At 41.7% G+C, this 22,812-nt stretch overlaps 1 protein-coding gene across 1 annotated transcript in view; it reads right to left on the bottom strand.

The window, feature by feature from the left end:
* The window catches only part of ptprz1b (protein tyrosine phosphatase receptor type Z1b), a 65,339-nt gene extending 43,358 nt beyond the window's left edge, over positions 1-21,981 (bottom strand). The window contains exons 1-2 of the mRNA XM_053415451.1: positions 21,918-21,981; positions 528-608 (exon numbers count right to left, since the gene is read on the bottom strand). Coding sequence (XP_053271426.1) covers positions 528-608; positions 21,918-21,981 — 145 coding nt within the window. The remainder of the gene's footprint in view (positions 1-527; positions 609-21,917) is intronic.
* Between the last annotated feature and the right edge of the window lie 831 nt (positions 21,982-22,812).

The following is a 22,812-nucleotide window of genomic DNA, read 5'->3' as shown; positions in this document are numbered from 1 at the left end:
ACCGCTCTGTGCAAACATGCTGGGTGCAGCGCTTTTCCTCTAGGCCGGCCCATGGGGACACATTCACACTCCTGGTCAGGAACAAAAGACTGCTCATAAAAAATGCTGGCATGCTTGTCACACTGAAAAAAGAAATACATTTGTTTTTGTGAAATGTATCTTGCGCCTTAGATATGCTGGGCTGATTTGATCCCTATAGAGCTGTCAGATACACTATGTGACTGTAATGGATGCCAATCAGTAGCAAGTTGTATATTTCTTTGTAATTCTAGTACTGTTATGTATTGATCAAAGTATTTGACTTTGCATTTATCCTTTTACTTACTGTACAGAGCTGATGCTGCCTTTTTACATGTTCTCTGCACACGTATACCCTCAACAATCCAACTTCCTGTCTAACACATCCTACCACTGAGGACACTGGGAATCTGTCAGCTGTGCAACGCTTGCGTAAGAGTGACATGACAAACGGTTTTACAATTGTACGGACAGGAAATGGAAAAGGTTCAAAATGGACTGGTACAGACCTGAGTACGACCAGTCGATGTCCTCTGGGAGTTTCTTCAGGCCTCGGACCAGCGGCTCCACTGCCACGACTACAGGAGAAAGACAGAGAGAGACACACAATTATTATGAGAGTTGTTCTTTATTTTCAAAACCAACTGACCAATGGGACCATGAGCCGACCAGCTGCTGTGTGGCTTTGACATATACATGACAAGCTTCAGGGGATACGTCTCATATCTAGTCATTTTTTATTCGCACTATTCCTCTCTGACTGAAATGTTCAGCCTCTGTAACAACAGCTACATTTACAACAGACCAAAGACTAATGTTGTGTTCATTGGGTCATAAGTTTCATTTGAATTTGTTGAGCTGCCGTTGGGCATTGTTAATGTTAATAAAGGTCTAAATGATTTATGATGTTTCTGAGATGTGGTGGAAACAAAACACTAACCTGCGGTCTTGTTAACACCCACACACACACAGACACACACACGCACACGCACACCTTTCTCTCCTGTCGTAGTCATTTTCACTCAGGGACAGTGGAGGATATTTTGATGTATGAAGTCACAGGTGGAGAAATGGGTGTGTGAATTGGTGTGAGTGCGATTTGCCTCAAGGCTGAACAAGCTGAACATTCGCTGAAAGCTCAGTGTCTCTCTCCTCTTGCTCCTTGACATACACACACACACACAAACACACAAACACACTCTTCCTCAGTAACTACTTAAGTCTATCTCCCCATTTTCACTTTCTTTATACATGTATATCTTTATATCTTCCTGCTAATCTTGTCAGCAACAGTCATTGGTGCATGTAATGGTCAATAAATAAACTGATTACAGAGAATTTATGTTATATAATAGTCCACATAGTTGGCCCGGCACGAACGCTGTGCCAACCTTATAAATCATTCGATCTGTAGCAGAGTGAGTTAATGGCATCTGAATAATGTAAGAGTGTTGATTGAAATAAAAATTGTGCTTGAGAGCAAAAATCATCCTCATTATTTTAAGAGTCAAATGTGGTCAAATGATAGTTGGACTGTAGCACTTTTCAGTTTTTTTTTGACCACTTAAAATTCTTTACAGCACAAGTCACTCATGACATTCATACAAATCACCTGGTCGATCACACATCCTTCACACCCACAGCTGTACTAACATCAATATGTCGCCATTACTGCTTAAAAGCAGAGCCAAGTATCGACGAGTGTGCAAATTTACGATATCCGATATCACGTTTTCAAATTGCATGAGTTTTAACCACATAAAACTGCCATTTTCCTTTTTTCCGAAATCACTTATCTTTGATGCTTCAGAACAGAAGTCGTGCTCTACTGCCACTGGCAAGTTTTGTTTCTAGGACAGCGAAGAAGATGGCCAGAGCCAGCTAGCTAAATTCACGGAAGCCAAAATGTCAGATTATAAGCTAAAGTGCAATTTGGCAACATTCTCACACTGGAAAGTCCCACAAGTATAATGCCATATGCACCATATGCAAGACTTCAAAGCCAATACCAACGTTTTTTTAAAGGATTTCACATAGGCGGGGACATACAGCAGTGATAGCAATCATCACTTCCATACAGGGTTAGAGTTAGAAATATTTTTTTTGTGTTATTAAACGGTATGTGGACTGAGGAAGCAAGGGATCGAACCGCCGACCTTCTGTTTAGAAAAAGCTCTTCCTCCTGAGCCTCAGCTGAGCTAATGTGTGCATGTGCACTACAATGATCCTGTAAGGCACTTAACACATAAACAGATGGCAAATCTGATGTTTTTCATGGAATCAGGAAACAATGTAATGAGGCCTGTTGCTGAGCCAGACAACCCCCCCCCCATTATACCAACATATTTTATTGTTGTGTGATTAGTGTGTAGTGAGTAAGAAAAAAATATATAAAAATATGGATAGAAGTGGATAAAGGGAATAAAAACAACAACACATCCCTTCATTTTTGATCTTTTGCAGCACACAGAGGTATTAAAAAACCTGTCCTGTAAGAAGATGAAAGCCCCGTATCGTGTTAGATTTAGGTCACAGCCAGCTATCATCATATGCACAACATTTAGTCTGTCCATGCAGCACAGATGAACTCCGCATATAAAACAGGGGCAGCAGGATAAAGCCGGATAATAATAAAAAAGAAAACCCTGGGCAAATTACCGCACATATGCAACAGCTTACATTTTTAACAAACCGTGTGCTGCTGAGCCACTGAAGACATGCGATGCAATGCATCCCCCCCCCCGCCCTCCCTCCCGTGTCATCTGTAAAATCTTCTGCATCAATGAATATTCAACAAACCTTGATACTGAGGCAGCCACAAGGGGATTTTAATGTTGAATCTCACTCATTTTGGCTCCTTTTCCCTTTCCATACGAGACTGATACTACCAGTAATAAATATTTAATTTTTTGAGGGTTTTTGGAGATTGCTTGAACCTCATGAGGAACTAAAAACAAACTACTCATGGGTCTCTATGTCCATACTGCTACAATTTCATTCGGAAAATTATATTTTTTAATTAAAAGGATCTCCGTCCACACAATCGTAATTTAACTTCTAGCTGTGATTATCCACGTCGAGTTTTACACTGGTAGCTGAGACTTGTGCTGGTTGATTTCTCCCGAAAAGGGGGTCATGTGACAGAAGCGAGACGAATCAGCGAAGGCAACATCGTGACCATAAAGAACCGATCGCCAAGTAGACGAGTGCCTACGCCTGACTAAAAATGAAGGCCTGGAGTTTTCAAACTAAAATGGGGACAGCAAGGTTTCCAAACTCTCGGATTTAGCTGCTATAAAACTAAGGAGTAGTTTGGATGCCAGGTGTATCAGTAGAAGAGTTTCAAACAAAACCTATATATTCTTTTAAAAAATCTGGGTCACTCGATTCTTAGTCCTAAAAAGATTAATCCAAAGCATGGTTAATAGCATGGAAGTTCAATCTCAATAAAAAAATAAAAATGATGAATGGGAATGTGGATCTATTGGATAAGTCTCCAGAGAAATGATATATTAAATCTCGGACACATAATCACTCTGACATATATTAGACCAATAACAAAATATAAACTGAAGACGGATGGACCGAAATGTCTTTGTGATATAAGTGGAACGTGTTTCAGAAAAGAAAGACTTAAAAAAAAGGTGAATGAAAGGTGGATATCAGAGTGTACTGTGAAGCTCCAGCATCATTCACACTGCTCTCTATATAACTCCAGTGTATCTGATGATTACATTCATGTCGGCACAAAGCAGCAGAGACTGATGAGAGAAATGAATGAGAGCGGGGAAAAGGGAGAAGGAGCCAAGAATGGAGTTGACTGTGGGATTGTGGTGTCAATAATGGCTTCATTAACATCACACTGTGAGGGATTTTAATCTAATTTGCCCTTGGTTACTGAGTGCGACACACACACACACACACACACACACACACACTAAAACACTCAAGCACACTATAGGAATCATTGGCTTAATGTGTGAATATATTTTTTATTTGAAAAGGAAACCGTGAGTTTAAATGTACTTTTATGTATGAGAACTAAATAACAAGATAATGGATATAAAAGTGTAATTCAGCGGTTTTGAATTCATTATAAAGGTTGATATATGCTGTTTTTATGATCATAGGAGATGTCCCTGAATTATATGACATATTACGTTTATATTGAGAACTCATTTGGATTCAAGTAGGCATGTCAGGTACGTTTTAACAGTCAGGTAGCTTGTGTATAAAGGAAACAAGTGCAGGTGAACCCAATAAGAGTGATGCAAAAGGCTGGAAGGCAGACAAAGACGGGAAGTGATTTACAGGAGGAAAGAAAAGCTTCAAAGTGAAACAGGATATAAAGACCTAAAAGTACAAACAAAGATATACATCCAAAAACAACAAGGTCCAAGTCAATAAACATAATGAGTCCGACCCATTTGTGTTTATGAATTGAGGTAATGTGTGTTCCACATAGTTCGGCTGTGGGGACCTCATGGTAAGAGCTCAGAGACACACACAGTAGCTGTCTGCATATAAAAGAGGAACGAGGGGATGAGCCAGAACTGCACGGGCCGACAGCCAGCAGCAAAAGAGACACCGGTGCTCAGCTCTAAGAGCACAGCGGGCTTCATTGCTGCAGGCTGACCATGCATGAAGCTCACAGCTGAATCACTGTGTTATTCCACCCATCTGCACTCAATCCGCTTTACCGGATCTCCCAGGAGGCTTCGGAGGCCTGACACTCAAGGTTTAGGTGACTGCCACTGCAGCGACGAGAAGGTTCAGTGGAAGGAGTTCTATTCATCCAGGGAACGGTCAACGTTCATGCGGGTTTGCATTACAGCAATGTTCTGCATCCGCCTCGCTCGCTCACACTCCTGCTGCATCTCTGATGAAACAGGCACAGACCTAAACACGATGGAGTGGAGTACTGGTTTCCAGTTGTGAATCTGTCATAACAATATGCTTCAGCCTCAACTGTGTCCTACATGTTAACAAGAGAGAGAGAGAGGATGAGTCCAGGGCTGTGAGTCAGAGAACAATGACGCAAAGTGAAATGAGTATGTGTGTCTGCCAGACACCTGATACCCTCATACTGAAGTGTCAGTCGCTGAGCATAATTCTCTACAAGAGCACCACTTATAAACAATGTGGTGAAACACACAGAGGGCTAGTGATCAGTGAAGAGCATCACTTCTCACCATCAACCAAGTGGATGTTAAAAGACGTATCATGGCAAAAGTTATTTTAGTAGTTAAGCAATAAATAATTAATAGAAAATTCAATCCACAATGCTGGCGATAGCAATATTGTATAATACAATAAAACATTTAAACGAGAGACCAAATAAGAACTGGAGAGCAAGGGATTTAAACCAAGGCTGAAAAATAGACTATAGAATGAAAAAGGAGAGCACAAAGGGGTCAGGTACAAACAATTAGAAGAGCAAGGACCGGGATTTGCATGTAAACTTTTTTTTAAATTTATGTTATCTATCCCTCGGTCAGGTAAACAACTCTCTCACGTCAGGTTTTGCTTTTTGAAGAAATAATGATTAGTTTGAGACTCGCACAAAAAAACGTGGACAAGGTTCTTGAGAGTGAAGGTGATAATTCTACAACCTTTCTACTCTCGCTCTCTCAAACAGTTTAATGTCTCTCCTCAGATCCACTTTCATCGATTCGTCACGCTTCCCCCTCATTCCAGGAGAGATTTTTGATGGAGTGCTGAAATGTACTGTTATGGTGGAGACTGTTGCTCTTGGCCCTTACACTTCTTCAGTTACTTGTATATTTTTTTTACGTTTCCTAGAAGGCCTCTCAATGACCCTAGAGACAGGGCATGAACTTTCCATTAAATGAGGATGCCTGAGTGAAAAACTTCTGCTGATACAGTACTTGCTCGACTTGAGTTTGTGAACCCTCAGGCATTTATTGGATCACACGGTACCTTAAACTCTGCCTGTGCTGTAAACGCATCAAATTAAAGTCTAATAGAAACTAGTGTGGGTTTTTCGAATTTCATGCAGCAACAGCCTGAGATGGTTTACGCTGCAGTCGGCTCTGTGTTATTAGTGTTGGGAGAAGTGAGACAGTCCCAGCTGAATACTGATGAATAGCACAGTGTTGGACAACAGGACCCCTGAGGGTGATTGAGCCCGAAGCCCTCAGATCAGGGAATCATTCATCAGCCGCCTTTACACAACAACAATCTGATTTTTGTAACAAGAGATGTGATGAATGTTTTACTATTAAATGAAGCTCTGATTTCTTCAGGGACAGGAAGCTTCAACCCTCAAGAGGAAAATGAATCTGCGGATTTAGCTTTTAGTCTGAAGGTTCATACTAGTAACTGCCTTCTCTGGGAAGATGATGGCATTTGTCATTTCTTCATTTATCCTAAAATGACATGTTGACAGTCAGTGCTAAAGCAGGTGTAACATTCCATCACCCATTAAAGAATAAGGATGTAAACATATGGTGGAAACATGTTGAGCCAGTGAGGTGGACGTTAAACCACGTATCAGAGCAAACATATTTTTCAGTATTTTAGGTATTTCCCCCCAAAGTGGTATCTGATCAAATGCATTGCTTCTTATCTTAAGTCCTTGACTGAATCAATTCAAACATTAGTGAGATTTTCATTCAACATTAAGATAATTTGCATCCACTGCTGTTATGCTAACATTATAATAGAGATTGGCCTGGGCCATTAAACAAGAGGAGAAATGAGATGACTTAATTAAATAAGGTGCCAATCAAACCCCTAATTAGAGGTAACCAGATGGAAAATTATATAGAAATATGGAATTGCAGTTTGTCTAATGGTTAATGTGAGGAGGGTTACAGTCTCCACATCTTCCATGCACTTTGAAAATGCACAATAGAAAATCATTTAAACGTACAAAAGGCCACTGCGACCGCAACTACATGATTAACTGTAACTGACAGCAAGGCTCACGGTGACATAACATAACAAAAGCATATGGAATAAACTGATATTATATCCTTTGGTCTAACCCACTCAAACTGAAGTTAAAATAACCTTGTAAGAGACACACACAAATACACACACACATTTGATATTTACATCTATATATAAAACTAAATAAGCTTGGCGATGAATCTCAGAATTTGGCTGCTCTCAACTACATGCTACAGAAATCCTTGCGTACAAGTAAAACTAACGACTGGTAAATATCTTCTGCTAAGTGAAAGGCCTGGCAGATGACAACTGCCATAACGGATCACACATGAACACGGGAAACGTGACACCTGTTGACCTCAGTGTCACACGCACACACACATACACTCAGATACACACGTACATACCGCCAGAGGCCATGCTATAACTTATATAGCATTCAGCTGCGTTGAGTGTCAGCTGGTTAAATTACAACGCTCGACTTCTCCCTCATTCACTGTCTCACCGTTTTTCTGTTACCACGTTTTACTCTGTCATCCGCTGTCTGGTTGGCTGCGTGTCATCATTGGACCATTAACAGCACGGTTACACACAGACAAGTGAGAGAGCCGCTGTAATATCCGTGATCATAAACAGATATTGGTAGGAGAGCACACACCATCATAATTTACTCATCTAGTTAAATTTCTGAGACAATATTAACCACTAAACTAAATCCCAATCCTTCATATAGAAAACAGATGTATGTATAAATTTAAAAGCTCAATTGTATGCATGTTTATATGATCTCATCAGACATTTTGGGATCCTTCATGGTCCGCCTGTGTCCTGACGCTAACGCTGCAGCATGAGGAAGACGTCCCCCGGTCATCTCATGTCCGCCTGACTGAACCGACCTCACGGTGAAGTCCAGCCGCGCAGGTTGTGAGTTAACGAGATTAGGCTCCATATTAAATGCAGGATATTGTTTCGGAGCATTAAACAAACCCAGCATTGTTCCACAGGGACTGGACGGTATTAAAGCCGCAATATAAAACCTTATCAGACAAGCCAATCACTGGAATCTGTGTGTGCGTGTGTGTGTGTGTGTAGGTGACCGTGAGAATTTGGGGCCCCGTGTTGGAGGTGATAATACAGCCGAACAGCTGCCGGGGTTAAAAAGCACACATGTGCACACACACGCTCACACACATGCATGCACACACACATCCAGTGTCAGGTAACACCCCCTCTATGTCCAGCCTTGTGGGGTATCACAGACTTTCCTCGCAGACCTTTGGCTCCACAAACGACCATTAAAACCAAACTGGTCTGATATTTAAAACTCGGCCGCGACCAAAAACACACACTGCTGACAACTGGACAGTGATTTCTGGGTAGGTATCTGTCGGGTCGGAAAAGGACAAAGGGTTCAGAATGATTTAAGGTAATTGGAGGTGGACAGCTGGGGGGCGGCCACAGTCGTCATGGGCTGAGCTCGTAGATCTGGTTTTTGTTTTTGGTATCACATGTACATCATGGAGCCGGACACATTTCTGATCCTTTGCATAACGCTTTAGTGCGACAAATGTAAAATGACTCTGTAATGTGCTCTGTGCTCTGTAATCACACTGGCACAGTTTTCCCTACTCACATTAAACTGCAGACAGAATAATCTGGCAGTATTTTAAATGAAGAATGCCCACAGTGACAGCACAGGTCAGTACATGATACATTACAAAAGTATCTTTTCCATCCACTATTTCAACTGCAGATTGTATGTAAAGAAAACCTTATATTCAATTAATTTGAACCCAGGGAGATTCTATGGTGGCACAACATTGTCTATGTAACCTGACAACACATTTTTTAGTGTTATTAGTTATATATTACATCAAATGTTTAAATATGTATGACTACAATTTGTAACAGAATTAAAAACCATGTCATGATGCCTGTATGTGCTTTCAGTGCATTTCCCAGGCCTCCGCATAAAGCTGAAACTTCCCATGATCCCATGCTGTGCCACTGCCCTTTGACGGATTTGAAAAAGAAAAAGAAAATCAATAGTGCAGCTCCTGTCTGTACTCCCAAGCAATTTTCCAGGTTTAATCCAAATTGGATTAAGACTGGCCGAGTAATGGCTGTGACAGACAGATACACAGACAGACACCACTAATTATACACCGGCCTGCTACCGCCTAGCACGGATGTAATGAAAAGAGGCTCCGATAATTAGATATTCAGCCACTAAATGAAAGCCGAGATTCAGGCTTCCTTAATCTGAAGCTATTCAGCTGTAAAACCTTTCTGAATAACTACTTATTTTGTTATTAATGCAGCCAATCGGTGACATGCAGCTACCCCATTTCCTTTCATTAGCAATGAATCTGTCACTTTATCACGAATAAATGACAAAATGAATGTTGATTCAGGAGAATTAATTTGGATTTCTAGTCATGTTTCAGCACAAAAAAATATAGATACGTATCCTCAATATTGTAATGTATTACCAAAGGACTTGGACTCATCCAGATCACAATGAAAGTGAGTATATTTACACATGACTTCCAGTGGATTCACGTTTTGCCTGATGACAGATGGTCACTTATTATCCAAGGCTTCATACTTGTACCTACTCAAGCAAACAGCAAGAGCTCCTTTCATCACTTTTTCTCTGGCCTAAATTTGAATGTTTCTAATCCTCGTCAGCACATTTCGCTGTTACAGTTTGACTTCCCCCCCCCCTCTTTTTTTTTCTGAGCTGCCCAATTACGCTCCAATCACCCCCAAGCTTGGGTTAAAGCCAAATGTAAAGGGAATGGATGAGCGTGTTTCCTCCACAGTTTACCCTGGAGCTGAGATATTTCCGATGAGCTGTGAGTGGTGAAGGCCCTGCAGGGGACTGACCTCAAATCTCTGCTTACAACTGGAAATCAAAACCAGGCAGGCAGCACATATCTTATCAAAAAACCTATGAATAAAAGACGTGCGCGCGCACACACACACACACACACACACACACACACACACACACACACACACACACACACACACACACACACACACACACACACACACACACACACACACACACACACACACACACACACACACACACACACACACACACACACACACACGTGCAATGATCCAGACACGGGCAAACACGGACCATCTATCCAGGTGTGAAAGTTTCGACACACGTATCCTTGTTAATGTAAGAAAGTGGTTTTATGTATACATCATTACATCGGTAACCTAACTCTGAATTCAATTAAAATATTTCTAATCTCAAATATTATGTGGATTTATTTTTAGTTTGAGCTGAAAAGTTGGATGTAGAGCAGATTGTGGAGGATGTTGAGTGATGTTCAGACCTTGGGTTCAGACAGATTAAATGTACAAATGGCTGATTGTTGTAAGTCACTGTAGAGAGGAGGGCATCAATATCTACTGCATTGCCTAGAAGCAGAGTATTTTGTGTGTTTTATTCTAAGGTTATTTAAAAAAAGAAATGACAGCTATTTGATTAATGCATTTTAATATTACCACAAAGTTTATTGACACCCACCGGACGACCATAACGTATTTAAATACCAACGCATATAGACCTGCTATCCCAGTTTTTCATCCATGTGTTTTCTGTGCATCCAGGCAGCAAATTCTGCTTAATCCTCTAAGCTTTTATGATTGCGCATGTCCACCTCAGTTGTGTGAGTGTGTGTGTGTCTGAGTCACTAATCTGCCTTAGTTAGAGCAGTCAGATGCACCATTTCCATCTGCTTGGTACAAATTGAGAAAAGACTGCACAGCGTGTGTGTGTGTGTGTGTGTGTGTGTGTGTGTGTGTGTGTGTGTGTGTGTGTGTGTGTGTGTGTGTGTGTGTGTACAGTATGTGAACAGTAATCCCGTAGGAGTTCAGTGGAGCACAGCTGCAAACTCATACAGCAGCTTCTGGTGAAGATCATTCAGATGTTCTGGTATCTGAAAGCTCTGATCAGTGGTTTAAGAGAAGAGCGGAGCCTGAAGTCCGCTCCTGTTTTAAATCTGTGGAAACGGAACGCTTAGAAGGAACAATGAGGAAGAAAAATAAGGACATCTGGCTTTCTAAAGGGATGAAAGATAATATTTGTTTTTTGTTTAATTTAAAAAGTTCGGACACCAACCGAAAAGAGTGACCCCATTTAGTTGAATTCATCTGCGAAGAGTTTAGAAGTAAGTTATACTTCTAAACTCAGTAACTTTGAAATCAGCAGCTTATCAACAAGTGTCGAGGCTGTGGATGATCTACTAAAGAATCCAGTCAACATGTTTTCCATCAGCATTCAGACTCAATCAGCTACATCTCCATGACGACAGTTCACAGCGTCATGACAACAGAGGGGCCCCCCGATGGCGTGCGGAACACCCTGACTTCCTGTCGGCTGGCTGCTCCGACTCTCTCTATCGCCATGGATACAAAACCATCCCCTCGCCTCTCTATCCTTCAGTGGGGGGTCACGCCCCCAATTCCTCACTTGTCTGGCAGGCAGCAGACTTGCGCTAGCAAACACAAACACGCTGGGATAATAACACAAAGACACGTATTTGGACACATATGCAGCCTTAGACCTGCAAACATAACCCCTACGCTAAAAAAAACGTGCACACGTTTATTGGACTTTAGAGTGGCCAGTTTGTCTTAGTGTCTCGTCTGTTTCTCTGCTTTAAGTGTTCACTTCCTAGTTCCTACTCAGGCTACCTGATTCAAAAAGAGTTCTTAATATACACGTAGTATGTCATATGATTCAGGGACATCTCCTTTCATCGTAATTTAAAAAAGCATTAATCAGCCTTTATAATGAGTTTAAACATTTCATATATATATCATATACATATGAAATTGTACAGCTTTTCAGTTTTATGTCAAAATGTCCTTTTTCAAATGAAAAATATATTCACTCAATGATTCTTATAATGTGTGCATGTGTGTCCTCCCAAAGATCTCCATTGAAATGTGTTTGTTTGTGTGTGTGTGTGTGTGTGTGTGTGTGTGTGTGTATGTGTGTATGTGTGTAAGTGACAACAGTGGGCGGTCGGCTGGTGGGGGTTAATAAACTTCAACCCACCGATTGGTCACAGTTGCAGCCCCCTCATGAACTTTCTCACTGGTAAAAAGAAAGTCGGCCCAGCGCTGGATTGAGTTCACTTCCACTATGCTCGTCTCTGAATTCCACGCTCGACAAAGCAATAGAGGAGCCTCTATTAACTTTCATCAGACTTGCTGGTTCCCATTCACTCAATCGCTGCAGCCCATGAAACGAAAGCACCGCAGCAAAATGCCAAATTTATAAGAAGAAAAAAAAAAAACTGCAGACTCTCTGGTGTAATTTCAGTCTTTGTTTCTCTCTTTGAACTCAGCCATTCTCTGAATAATAAAAAGGTCATTGACAAGATAATTTGCTATTCATCTTCCTCTGTGACTTTCATAATGTTTTTCCCAATGTTTACACGTGCAGCTGTTTTTCTGTCTCTCCGGCTCACAAACTTAGTTTAATGTCACCTGATCAATTCAGATTAAATCAAATTGGAGTTGAAACAGGGAAGGAACACTCTGATAATACTCTAAATATGTCTTTGTTGCCTTTGACCAAGAAGGTTATGCAGCATTACACAAAAAAACTTGGTCTAAGGATGAGTTATGGGTCAGGAAAGAACCCATTTCTTAATAAATGAGCAGACCCAGGACAAACGTCGCTCTCACGTTCAATAGAGTGACAGGCACACAGACTAAATAGTGAAGATAAGTTCTTGCATGAAAGAGAACACTATTGCATGCCCCTGGTGGGTGAGCGCAGACCTGCATTTGAAACTACGATGTCTGAATGTCTGCGAGGAAGGTAAAAACTTTATGGACAATGGTGTGAGCAAGCATGCATCCAAAAAGAGCAGCACACATCTTTACACTGCGGAAACAGAGAAAAACACCAAGTAAGAGATCTCTTATGTTAAATATATTGGTCCATTGTAAAACTGTGTCCGGACTGTGCCGCCCTGGTCTAGGATTCTAATTGCAATATATAAGAAATGAAGGCTGACTGAGGAAGTGGAACTTGCAGATGTTTGATGGTTTTGCTTCAAAATTACAGCCATATATTTCATTTAAGTCATTAGTTGCCAAATCAACTAACTGTGCAGATTTAAGCTCTTACTGCCTCCTTTACAACAAAAAAGCAGGTATTTTTCGAATTAAGACAGAAAGTTTGGGCATTGTTCCACTGTTGATATTCTAAAATGGAAATAAAATAATCAAACTAATTCCAGTTCCCCCCTTTAGCAACATCAGGCAGAGAAAGTCACCAGAGCGGTGCGGTGGGCTGATGGTGCTCTGATGGTGGTCCATGGATGTTAAACAAAGGCTTTGAATCGCAGTGTGTGCATCATTTGCAAGACAACGGCCACGCGGGTCAATCCCAGAAACCCCATGACAGAAAGAACAATACTTTACAACAGAGAAAAATGTGGTTGTGACGCACTGTGGAAGGAACATGTTCAGTCATGAATCGAGCTCTGCTCCATAGCACACATGTGAATGCAAATAGTTCCATAAGCAGCCAATGGAACCAGACGGATCCAGCTCTTATAGGTCAACAGTCTGGTTGTCACTTCTCCAACTTAACGCGTACACCGAGTTTAGGAATAGCCCTGAACGCTGAAGTGTGGCCATGTGTGTCTATGTTTGTACATCACAAAGTCTGGTACTTCCATTAGCCGGCCCGCCGAGTGGCAGCGAGGTTCTCTGAGGACTTAGGCTCTCCGGTAGCCTTGGTCCTCGGTGCCAGCCCTTTAAAAACACAACGGTGGCTTTTGTACGTGGGCACCGACAGAGACAGACGGCCATTGTCAGCGGCTGTAACTTCAGACAGACCTCTTCGGCTGGAGAGAATGCAGAGAGAGCGCTGGCATTCTGTGGTTTCAGCAACTTGGTTTCACTCTTCCTCTCCTTTTCACCTTTTGTTCTCTGTGATGCGGTCTTCATCCTTCCTTTCTACTTCAAACTCCTGCGCTAGTTATCCCCACTTCCCCTGCCCAAAAATGTTGAATCGATATCCTTCCTCTAGTCACGGCAATTTCACCTCCTCCTTTAGAATCATATTGTTAGAGAATTACAGAGAAAGATCTCAAACACAAATCATTATTTTATACACTAATTACAAAGCACAACATTTTTAATGACTCCTCAGGCAGGAGGAACTTGAAGGTCATGCTGAGTTCTCATTGGGAAAGCAGTCATTAATAAAAAGGGAAGCTGGTCAGATGGTCGATCGGCATCTGAAACCCCATCACCTCGCAGCTTTACAGCTTCAGAACCAGTGGGTGCTGAAAATGTCTGTAGCACTCTGAAATCCCAATCCAGTGGTCACACCCAGATGTACAGATGGGAGGGAGTGCGCAGGGATTGAACTTTGCGGTAAAAATTCCTTCTTCTCATGTTTTGAAACGTCACAATTATAACAATAGATTATTAAGGTGATTCTTAATTTAAGGTTTAAAAAGAATATTGCTCTCTCACGCTTAATGATAGCTGGCTCTTCACGAAGGGGTCATTCAAAACAGCCATTAACACATTTACCTAACTCCTTGGTCATACAACAAGTATTATGTACAAGTTCATTTTGAGTAGCTTCTTGGAACTATAGTCCCAAATACGAACTGCCTTTATTTCCTTTAAAAACAGCTCTGGGAAGTTTTTAGCTTGGTGCTTTATGGAACAGGTGCTGTAGTTACCTTGGCCTCAGTGTGCAGTGTGTCTTAAAATGGACTATGATGGAGAGGAAATTCTCAAACAACTCCTGCAGCATTACTTACTTCTCCTTTTTTATGTTGTCAGTCACAGCTAAATACGCTTTGCCCCCTCGCCTCTTCATAACTCAGGAGGAGCTCTACGAGCATTTGTTTGATATGGAGATTTAACGGTTAAGAAGTGGATGATGCTGCAGGGGCTGTTTGGGAAGTTTCTATTTCAGCACTGTGACTCGAGGTCGGCATTGGAAACCTGACGACTAATGTTGCTGATCTCCATGAAAGCCGGTTGTAAACCTTTCACGGGCAGACAGGATGAAATGAAGAGGCGGAGGAAGGAAGAAGGAATGGCAGGGTCCTTGTCCCACAAAGAATAGTAACAATCCGTCCAAGCAAACAAATCATATTGGAGTCAATGACGAGTCCACGCCTCCTCACATCTGTGTCTGCTCTGTTGAGCTCTGCAAGAGAAACCTATCAACCACTGTATTCCACTTCTATCTCTAAGCCTTTTTTCTATATCTAACAACCACAGTAAGTAGTGAACAAACTTTTGAGTGACACAAGTGTTTCGCTGAGCTGAGTTCCTTGTCCAGGCCGCTCTGCATCAAAGAGATCCAGCTGTCCTCATGGCACAGACCGGCTCCAAAATAACCGTGCCCGTACGCTGCAGCCACAATGAGAGCAGACTGCAGCTAAGTGGATTGGAGAATAAGAGCACTTGTGAATAAAATGCTTTAGATGGAGAGGCCAGTAGAGACAGTGAGAGAGAGGGGGGGGGGGGGGTTAGAGGGAGGGAAGACAAAATATTACAGCAGAGAGCAGCCAATCAATTATTCAATGCAACATCTGTGGTGACGATAACCCACTTCTATCACTACAGTCAGAAAATATTTCAAGTTTGGTTCTCAAACTAAGAGAAGAGATATGAAGTCTGCTGCATAGTGAATCAGACCATTTCTGAATGCTAAATCGAAATTATGAAATATTGAGTCATTATTTCGAGTTAATAAGTCATTATATTGAGATATTAAAGCAACAGTCCCGTTTTTGAATACCTTAAAATAACAGCATCACACCATTTTGATTGGTAACAAACTTACAATGAAGAGATGGTAACTCATAACTTTGAGATACTAAGTTCCTATTGTGAGACATTTACACATCATTTTGAGTTGGTACATTTTTATTTTTAAAAGGTTTGTCATTAAAACGATTTTTTTAACAAAGTGGTGGAAATGTCAGCACGAACTGAAACTCTACAAACTTTAAAAACAAGTAATTTTTCTCTCATTCTGAGGATTTAACAATCTGAATGAAACTTTTTACTTCAGTATCTCCTTCCCTCCAATTTGAATGCCAAAGACAGAAACCTGATTATATATTTTTTCCCGCCAAAACCAGACAGTTAAGAAGGCTTTGGGAAATCGCGCTAACAAGATTTATTTCCCTCAGTGAAGATTTTTATTTGGCTGGTTTACAGAGTTTGACTTGAGCATGCTGTGAGTGTGTGTGTGAGTGTGAGTCTGCATGAGTATAAGTTGGTGCACACAAACATAATCTCATCTTAAGCAGGGTTAAAGCTAGAAGGAGGGAGACACGCAATTATATCTCACTGCCCTATACTGAAGTGTATACTGTACTATATACAGTCACATAAAAGAGGAGATGAGAATAGATGGAATAAAAATAAACTGAAGTGGTTCAGTAAATGAGTCAAGGCTCTGGCATGGACAGTGGGATATTAGTGCCAGTGTTCCCTAAGTTAACAGACCAGTCTCTCACTGTGTCAAATCAGAGGATTTCCAAAATCATTAACTGTTCACAATTTGCCAATTCTGCCAAAATAATGACAGGCAGCAGCATCCTTATAAATGTGGTATTTCATTCATTATAACTGAATGTTTAAGTGAGGGAGGCCTTGTGGTGTATGCCACCTTGTTGAGCTTATTAAACAGGTGGTGTATTGGTCAAATGAGCCCATATTTAAACACTGTGTCTTTTATTTACTTCTATTCTTTCATTCAGAGGTAAACTGGTGAATAATAACTGTCTTATTGATCACGATTGGGAAGATTTGGAAACTTATTGATTGGGAAACAACAGTATCAAATCAGTTCTCAGTACGAGGAAACATCCACCCTACAACAACTTGAAAAGGCATCAACTCTGCTAAGTATACGCCTGGGATCTGGAGTTTTAGAGCCGCTACAACAAAGGAGTTTGAAAAATCCAGAGCGGTGTTGTATTCTGTACAGTCAGCTTAACATCAAGCAACATGGAGAATAAATTACCAGCGATGCTGACCCTGTTGTCTTTGCAAACATCTGTTATGTAGTTAAATTCTGCATTTTACAAAGATATAAATGTTTAGAAGTGTAGAAGATTAGCAATCTGGGGTCTTTTTGCAACCAACAACCAAATGCTTCATGTTTACACAGGTACGTGCGTGCCCAGTGTACATGAGCTGTTACTTGATATGCGTTTTCAGGAGTGTTAGTATGGACGGGGAATAAATCTGATAGGGAGCTAAAACCCTCATGTGGACAGAGATTGTAGTGAGTGAAGTAGAATGGATGTAGCCTGAGTTTTTGGACTGGAACATTGATATTTTGCATAATGATGTTTTATTAACGTTTACTTGATGGCAGAATAGAGACGTTAACTTTTGAAATCCACTTATTTCACGACTCCAGATGCTAATTAATAAATAACATATTATCAGCAGCTTTTTATCTTGTCCTTACAAATCTGATCAATACTGCTTATATCCCAATTGTTATCTACGAGGTATTTGATTGTATCTCATCACTGTTTTCTTCATATAATTCATGGATTTAAACATTCAGAATGCCAAGAGCACCAGAATGTGTGTGCCAGTGTTTTGTAGGCAATTAGTATGACACCATCAGGCATCCCCTTATGCCACCGGATGCAACCCCTATGGTTCGAACGCTGTGAGTGCACTGGTTGGCCAGATGGTAACTCACTGGGAGAACATATGATCACTGAACTCACATTAAACATTACACATGAGCTGTGACACTGTGCGTGGTGGCACGTTGGCTGGATTCGATTCTTTGCGGCTTCAAGATTTCTTGTTGGTTTTCTTGTTTAACAGTTCACATAACACACAAGCACATTAAAGAAACAGCAACTGCAAAAGCTACAACTTGACTACAGAAGGCATAACAGAAATGCAAAATCCACATCACAACTACAAAAGCCACGAACGACAGCTCACTTGACCGCAGTTAGTAACTCTGCTCATTTCATCGTTAACATCTGTTGTCTGTCACTTCATTGTGATTGTGTTTCCGTTGTGTGCCTCATTTGCTGTTGTGTTGTCGCTGTGGCATTAATGAGCTCCTGTGAGTCATCTCGGCCACCTTAGTAAACACAAGTATTCTTCTCTCATGAAAACACACTAACGCTGAATGAATGGTGGCAGTGCACTCAGTATAGATCCTGTTGCGGGCAGGCTGTGTCCCTCCAGCTAACCAATCACCATGCACCACCAATCTATTAATTCCACAGTGCATTGGCAACCACTTCCAATTCAATCACTGTGGCTTAACATCCCACTAAAATATATGTTCAAATATATGACTGTAACGAGACAATCGACAATGTGTTAGCCATTTAAGGCGTTGAGGCCCATGTCTTGTGAGCAACCCCTGCAAATATAACAGTGACTCATCTAATGCGGTCTGCTCGGGAGAGGGAATGCTAACGACTGGAAACAAGCGGCTAACGCAGGCGATCACTGGCAGGAGGCTTCAGATTCAATATGTCCTGTTTGGAACGCTGGAGTCTGAGGTCTGTGTGGTGTCAAGTGCTCTGACCACCACAGAACAAGATCCCAGATCCAAACCATCACGCTGAGCTGATTACTTTGAAATGTCTAACCAGCAGAATCACAATATATCACATGTCAGGATACTTGATGCATCAACACAGGAACACATTCTCACGTCCCCCCCCCCCCCCCCTTACTGCACAACAGTGTGTATGGAATGACAGGGGAGCAGGTGTGGAACCACCGTGGGTCACATGCATGGTGTATATTATGAGAGAGAACCATGCTGTTACTAAGCATATGGCAACGAGGAGGTCTCCAGCTAGAACACTTGAGTCCATTGAGCTGCAAAAGCCACAACAAGAGCACTCACAATATGGCGATTTGTGTGTGTGATTTTGCACGGATGAGTGTGACTGATAGGGCCGAGCAAGAAAATGTGTGAGTGTGTGATGCTGAGAGGTGAGCAGGCGTATTGTGGGACAGATGGCCGGAGGATGCTCCATTTCCTTTTCCCTCTAAACGACTAAAGAAACAGCATCTCTGACATAAACATTTGAAGGGAAATGAACTAGATTCATGACTACAGAGACATTCTGTGTGGTCATCAGCACCTCAGCAGCTGAACCCTGTGTATCAAAAGACTTATCAGTGTTCTCTGTATCACTCAGCTGGATGGACATCTTTACAGTCGAGAAGAGACAGTCAAGCTCTACTGGTAAAGCTTCCAAACGAACCCACATCTCCTCTCACTACATTACACCATCCAGTAACTACATCACCTTAGATATCCCCTGCGCTGGCACAAAGGTTGTCAGAACTGTTATAATCAGGTACGCACCTTTTAAATGGAATGAACAGCAATCTGTCCTACTGCTGAAGTTATAGGTTCATCTTGGTAGTTTTGAATCTTTGTTATCTAATGTTTTTCAATGTTCTTCTAAGAGCCTTCTGACGTTTTGTGCACGTCTTTTCAAATCTTGCGGATACAGATGAAACAGGCAAAACAGAGCAGTAGCACCGGAAATCTCTGGGGGCAGTGGAGCTAATAGTTCAAGCGAGACGACCAAGTGGTTTCAACAACAGCAGAACTTTTTGGGGAAAGAGTTGGTAAGAAACTCCAGGCATCTATATGATGTCGCCTGTTTACAATGTGGCCAATTTTGCCTCTTTCTTGAGTGGAACATTATCATAATAACAGTTTTTTTGCTGTGATGACAGGGGAAGGAAGGAGTCAACAAGCAACGGGCTGGAAATGGACAGTGAGAAATGAACTCATAATAAAAAGGAAATATTAAACTGACAGATAGAAACGACAAACAACAAAGCTCACCCACAATATCTATCAGCGTTTGTGTCTTTATTAAGTTACAGAATAATAAAAACAACGCCTCATTGGATCTTCTGGTTCAATCCAATCACACTAAATCTCATCAAACATGGAAGATGCAGGTTTGTGCTCAGGACCTCGGATCTCTTCCCCCTCAAATGAAGGTCATGAGACTCATCTCCTGAGCCTCATTTGAACGGTATGATAACCTTGTTAAGAATCGATGTTCAACGTTTAAGCTATTTGTTTCCTCAAAGGTCAAATTAAAATGTCAACCACAGCCGTACTGAGGCCGGGCGGAGGCAGTATAACGGGGGTCTGTCAGAGGGTTCAGGGGGGCCATCCACCAAGTCAGACATTTTCCTTTTTACTTTTGATGCCAACTACAACCATAACAATATATCAGCCAATAGTCTTAACATACACCCAATGAGATTATAGTTTAAAGCATTGTGACCACGTCCTACAGGTAAATGAGTTGGGCATTTTACTTATGGAAGAAAGTTCTTTCCAGCGCCCTCTGGAGGGAAAACCATTTAATAGCAGGACTGTTTCAAACCTTGCATACAGTATATCCCAATTTATTCTGCCAGGAATGCATTTTTATAAATTAACTGCCTAGACCAATAAAGCTGCTTAAATTGTCCAATATATTGTCCCTGACAATATATCAGCCAGACTCTCCTGTGCCTCTTCTTGATTTGGCAGACATTTATATGTTTCCCCTCAAAGAGCTTAAGTGTGCTCCAAAGATTTTCCACTATAGCATAACCTCAAATAAATTTCCTGCAGGAAGCAAAGACTAAATCTAACTGTTTATTCCTCAAATGTGATATTGCAGATTCAACTGGTCAAATGTTGTCAGTGTGCAGATAAGGACATGATGCTCAGAGAGTGAAACTGCTCCACATGTTCTAGTTCGAGCGATGATTCATCTTGTTGAGCTACTGACTGAAGGGCAATGCATGTCTTACTTATTTTCCTTTTTTTTTAATTAGTAAACAAACTACACAAAAGGAAATACTACTTTTAACTTATCCATCTGTGATCCAATTGCTCAAATTAGAACCAACTCTCTTGAATGTCTTCAGGAGGATCTGAAATTTTACATCTGCTCCACTGACTCTTGGACTAATTATAGTTTGTTTTTTTCAGTGAAAGCAGTCGACATAGACTACTATGAAAAACATGTGGAGAAATGTCTGGACTTGCATTCACAAACCTTCCCTTTGAATATATTTGAATATTGGGGGCCAGGGAGGCTGAAATATGCTTGGCCCCTTAAGCGTCCCTGTACTGTCAGTCATCAACACAAATTACAAAATAAATTATATAACTTCTAGCAATACAACAGTGAGTTAAAAAAAATCATTGATGTGTTTTCTCTCAGTCAACAAATGTGCACCTTACTGAATCAAGGATTGTGCATGGATGTTGTACATGCATGTATTTGGCACCTCTGTGTAAATTGTGGTTCCTTCATGGCCCCTGACTCGGGAAAAACTTAGATCCACCACTGATGCATATTGCCAGGATATTAGAGCAATGACTCCCTCGTGTCGAAGGTCTTTAACTACAGGACAACGTGACACAAACAAATATGTGATATATACACGTATTAGATGGATTCGGTTGCAGGAACTCAAAGTTGGAGCACATCTCCTCAGGTCCGCCATCCACTAACAGACCAGAGCATCACCACACTGCCCCAACGGTACATTTCATTCATACTTCAACTTGTGTTTGGGCAAAAATGGCTCAACATGTTTGAATCACGGGGAATTGAAATCCGTGCACGTACTGCAGAGGGAACGGAAAACAAAATCTGAGCGCAAAGGGGACATTTAGCGGCAGAGAACACGTTTCCACGGAGGGAAAGGCACGCATTTCAGAAACATACACCGACGTGAGAAACGCATCTTTTTGCAGATAGTGGAAGACGGAGGGAAGTGAGCAGAAAATCCGTGGGAATCAAACGCATGCACGGGCTCAATGCATCGAACACAGCATCACATGTCAGCCACCACCACAGTCACAATTAACGCCTTTTCTCTCCTTCCTCTCCTCCTCATCCTCCTCCTCACTTTCTTACCGATGTGGCAGAAGAGCAGCAGCTGGGAAACGATCGCATCGCTCCTGGCCAGTGGCGTCTCCATGGTGTCGGCGTGAGAACTGAACGCGGAGCGGCAGACGCTGCGTTTATAAGGGACGGACGTGCGGGCGGGCGGCGGAGCGGTCGGGTGGTGTGCGTAAAAGATGCGCTACCAGCTCATCTTGGCTCCTCCGCTGCCTCTGTACGCTCGGATTGGCTCGGCTCGGTTTGGCCCAGCTTGGCTCGGTCTGGGTTTAAAGAGCGGGTTCCTCCCGGGCTGGCTGGATTGATTTGGGGGGACGCGCGCCCTCACATGTATATGTCTCGCAATAACGGGCGCGTTGTGTGCGCGCCGCCCACTGCCCTTTAGTGGAAGGGATTACAGCGTCTGTAACGTTCTCATGATGTTACAGGGACACAGTTATCTGTGCCACAGCACCAGTGTTATTCATATCCTATAGTCGAGATTTATAGCAGAGGCGGATCTAGGATTTTTCTAAACCATGGTACATAAAGGGGCCACAATTTTCACACAGGGGCAAATTTTTCATCATGTTTTGGACTATTTGGGCCTTATTTGCTATTTTACAAGTGGGCAACTTAAGGCTTGCATGCATTTTGGTCGGGCATCAAGAAGGCCACAAATAATGCATTTGCAGTTAGGAGCAGATACATGAAATAAAAACAATTGATAGTTTAAAAACTTGTCATTCATTCTGAATAATTGCAATTTCCCTGAAAGATAAAATAAATAAATTTAGCAAAGCTCTCCAAGATCTCCCTCTTCTTCTTCCTCCTCCTCCTCATACAGTTCTCTTATGAACTGAGCCCTGGTCAGAGGCTCAGCAGTCACATTGTCTGGATCTTCTTCATTGTTATTTTCATCATCGTTACC

This window comes from Pleuronectes platessa, chromosome 22, assembly GCF_947347685.1.
Source record: "Pleuronectes platessa chromosome 22, fPlePla1.1, whole genome shotgun sequence".
Lineage (NCBI taxonomy): Eukaryota > Metazoa > Chordata > Actinopteri > Pleuronectiformes > Pleuronectidae > Pleuronectes > Pleuronectes platessa.
Note: the sequence above shows the minus strand (reverse complement) of the source record. Positions and strands in the feature narration are given on the sequence as shown.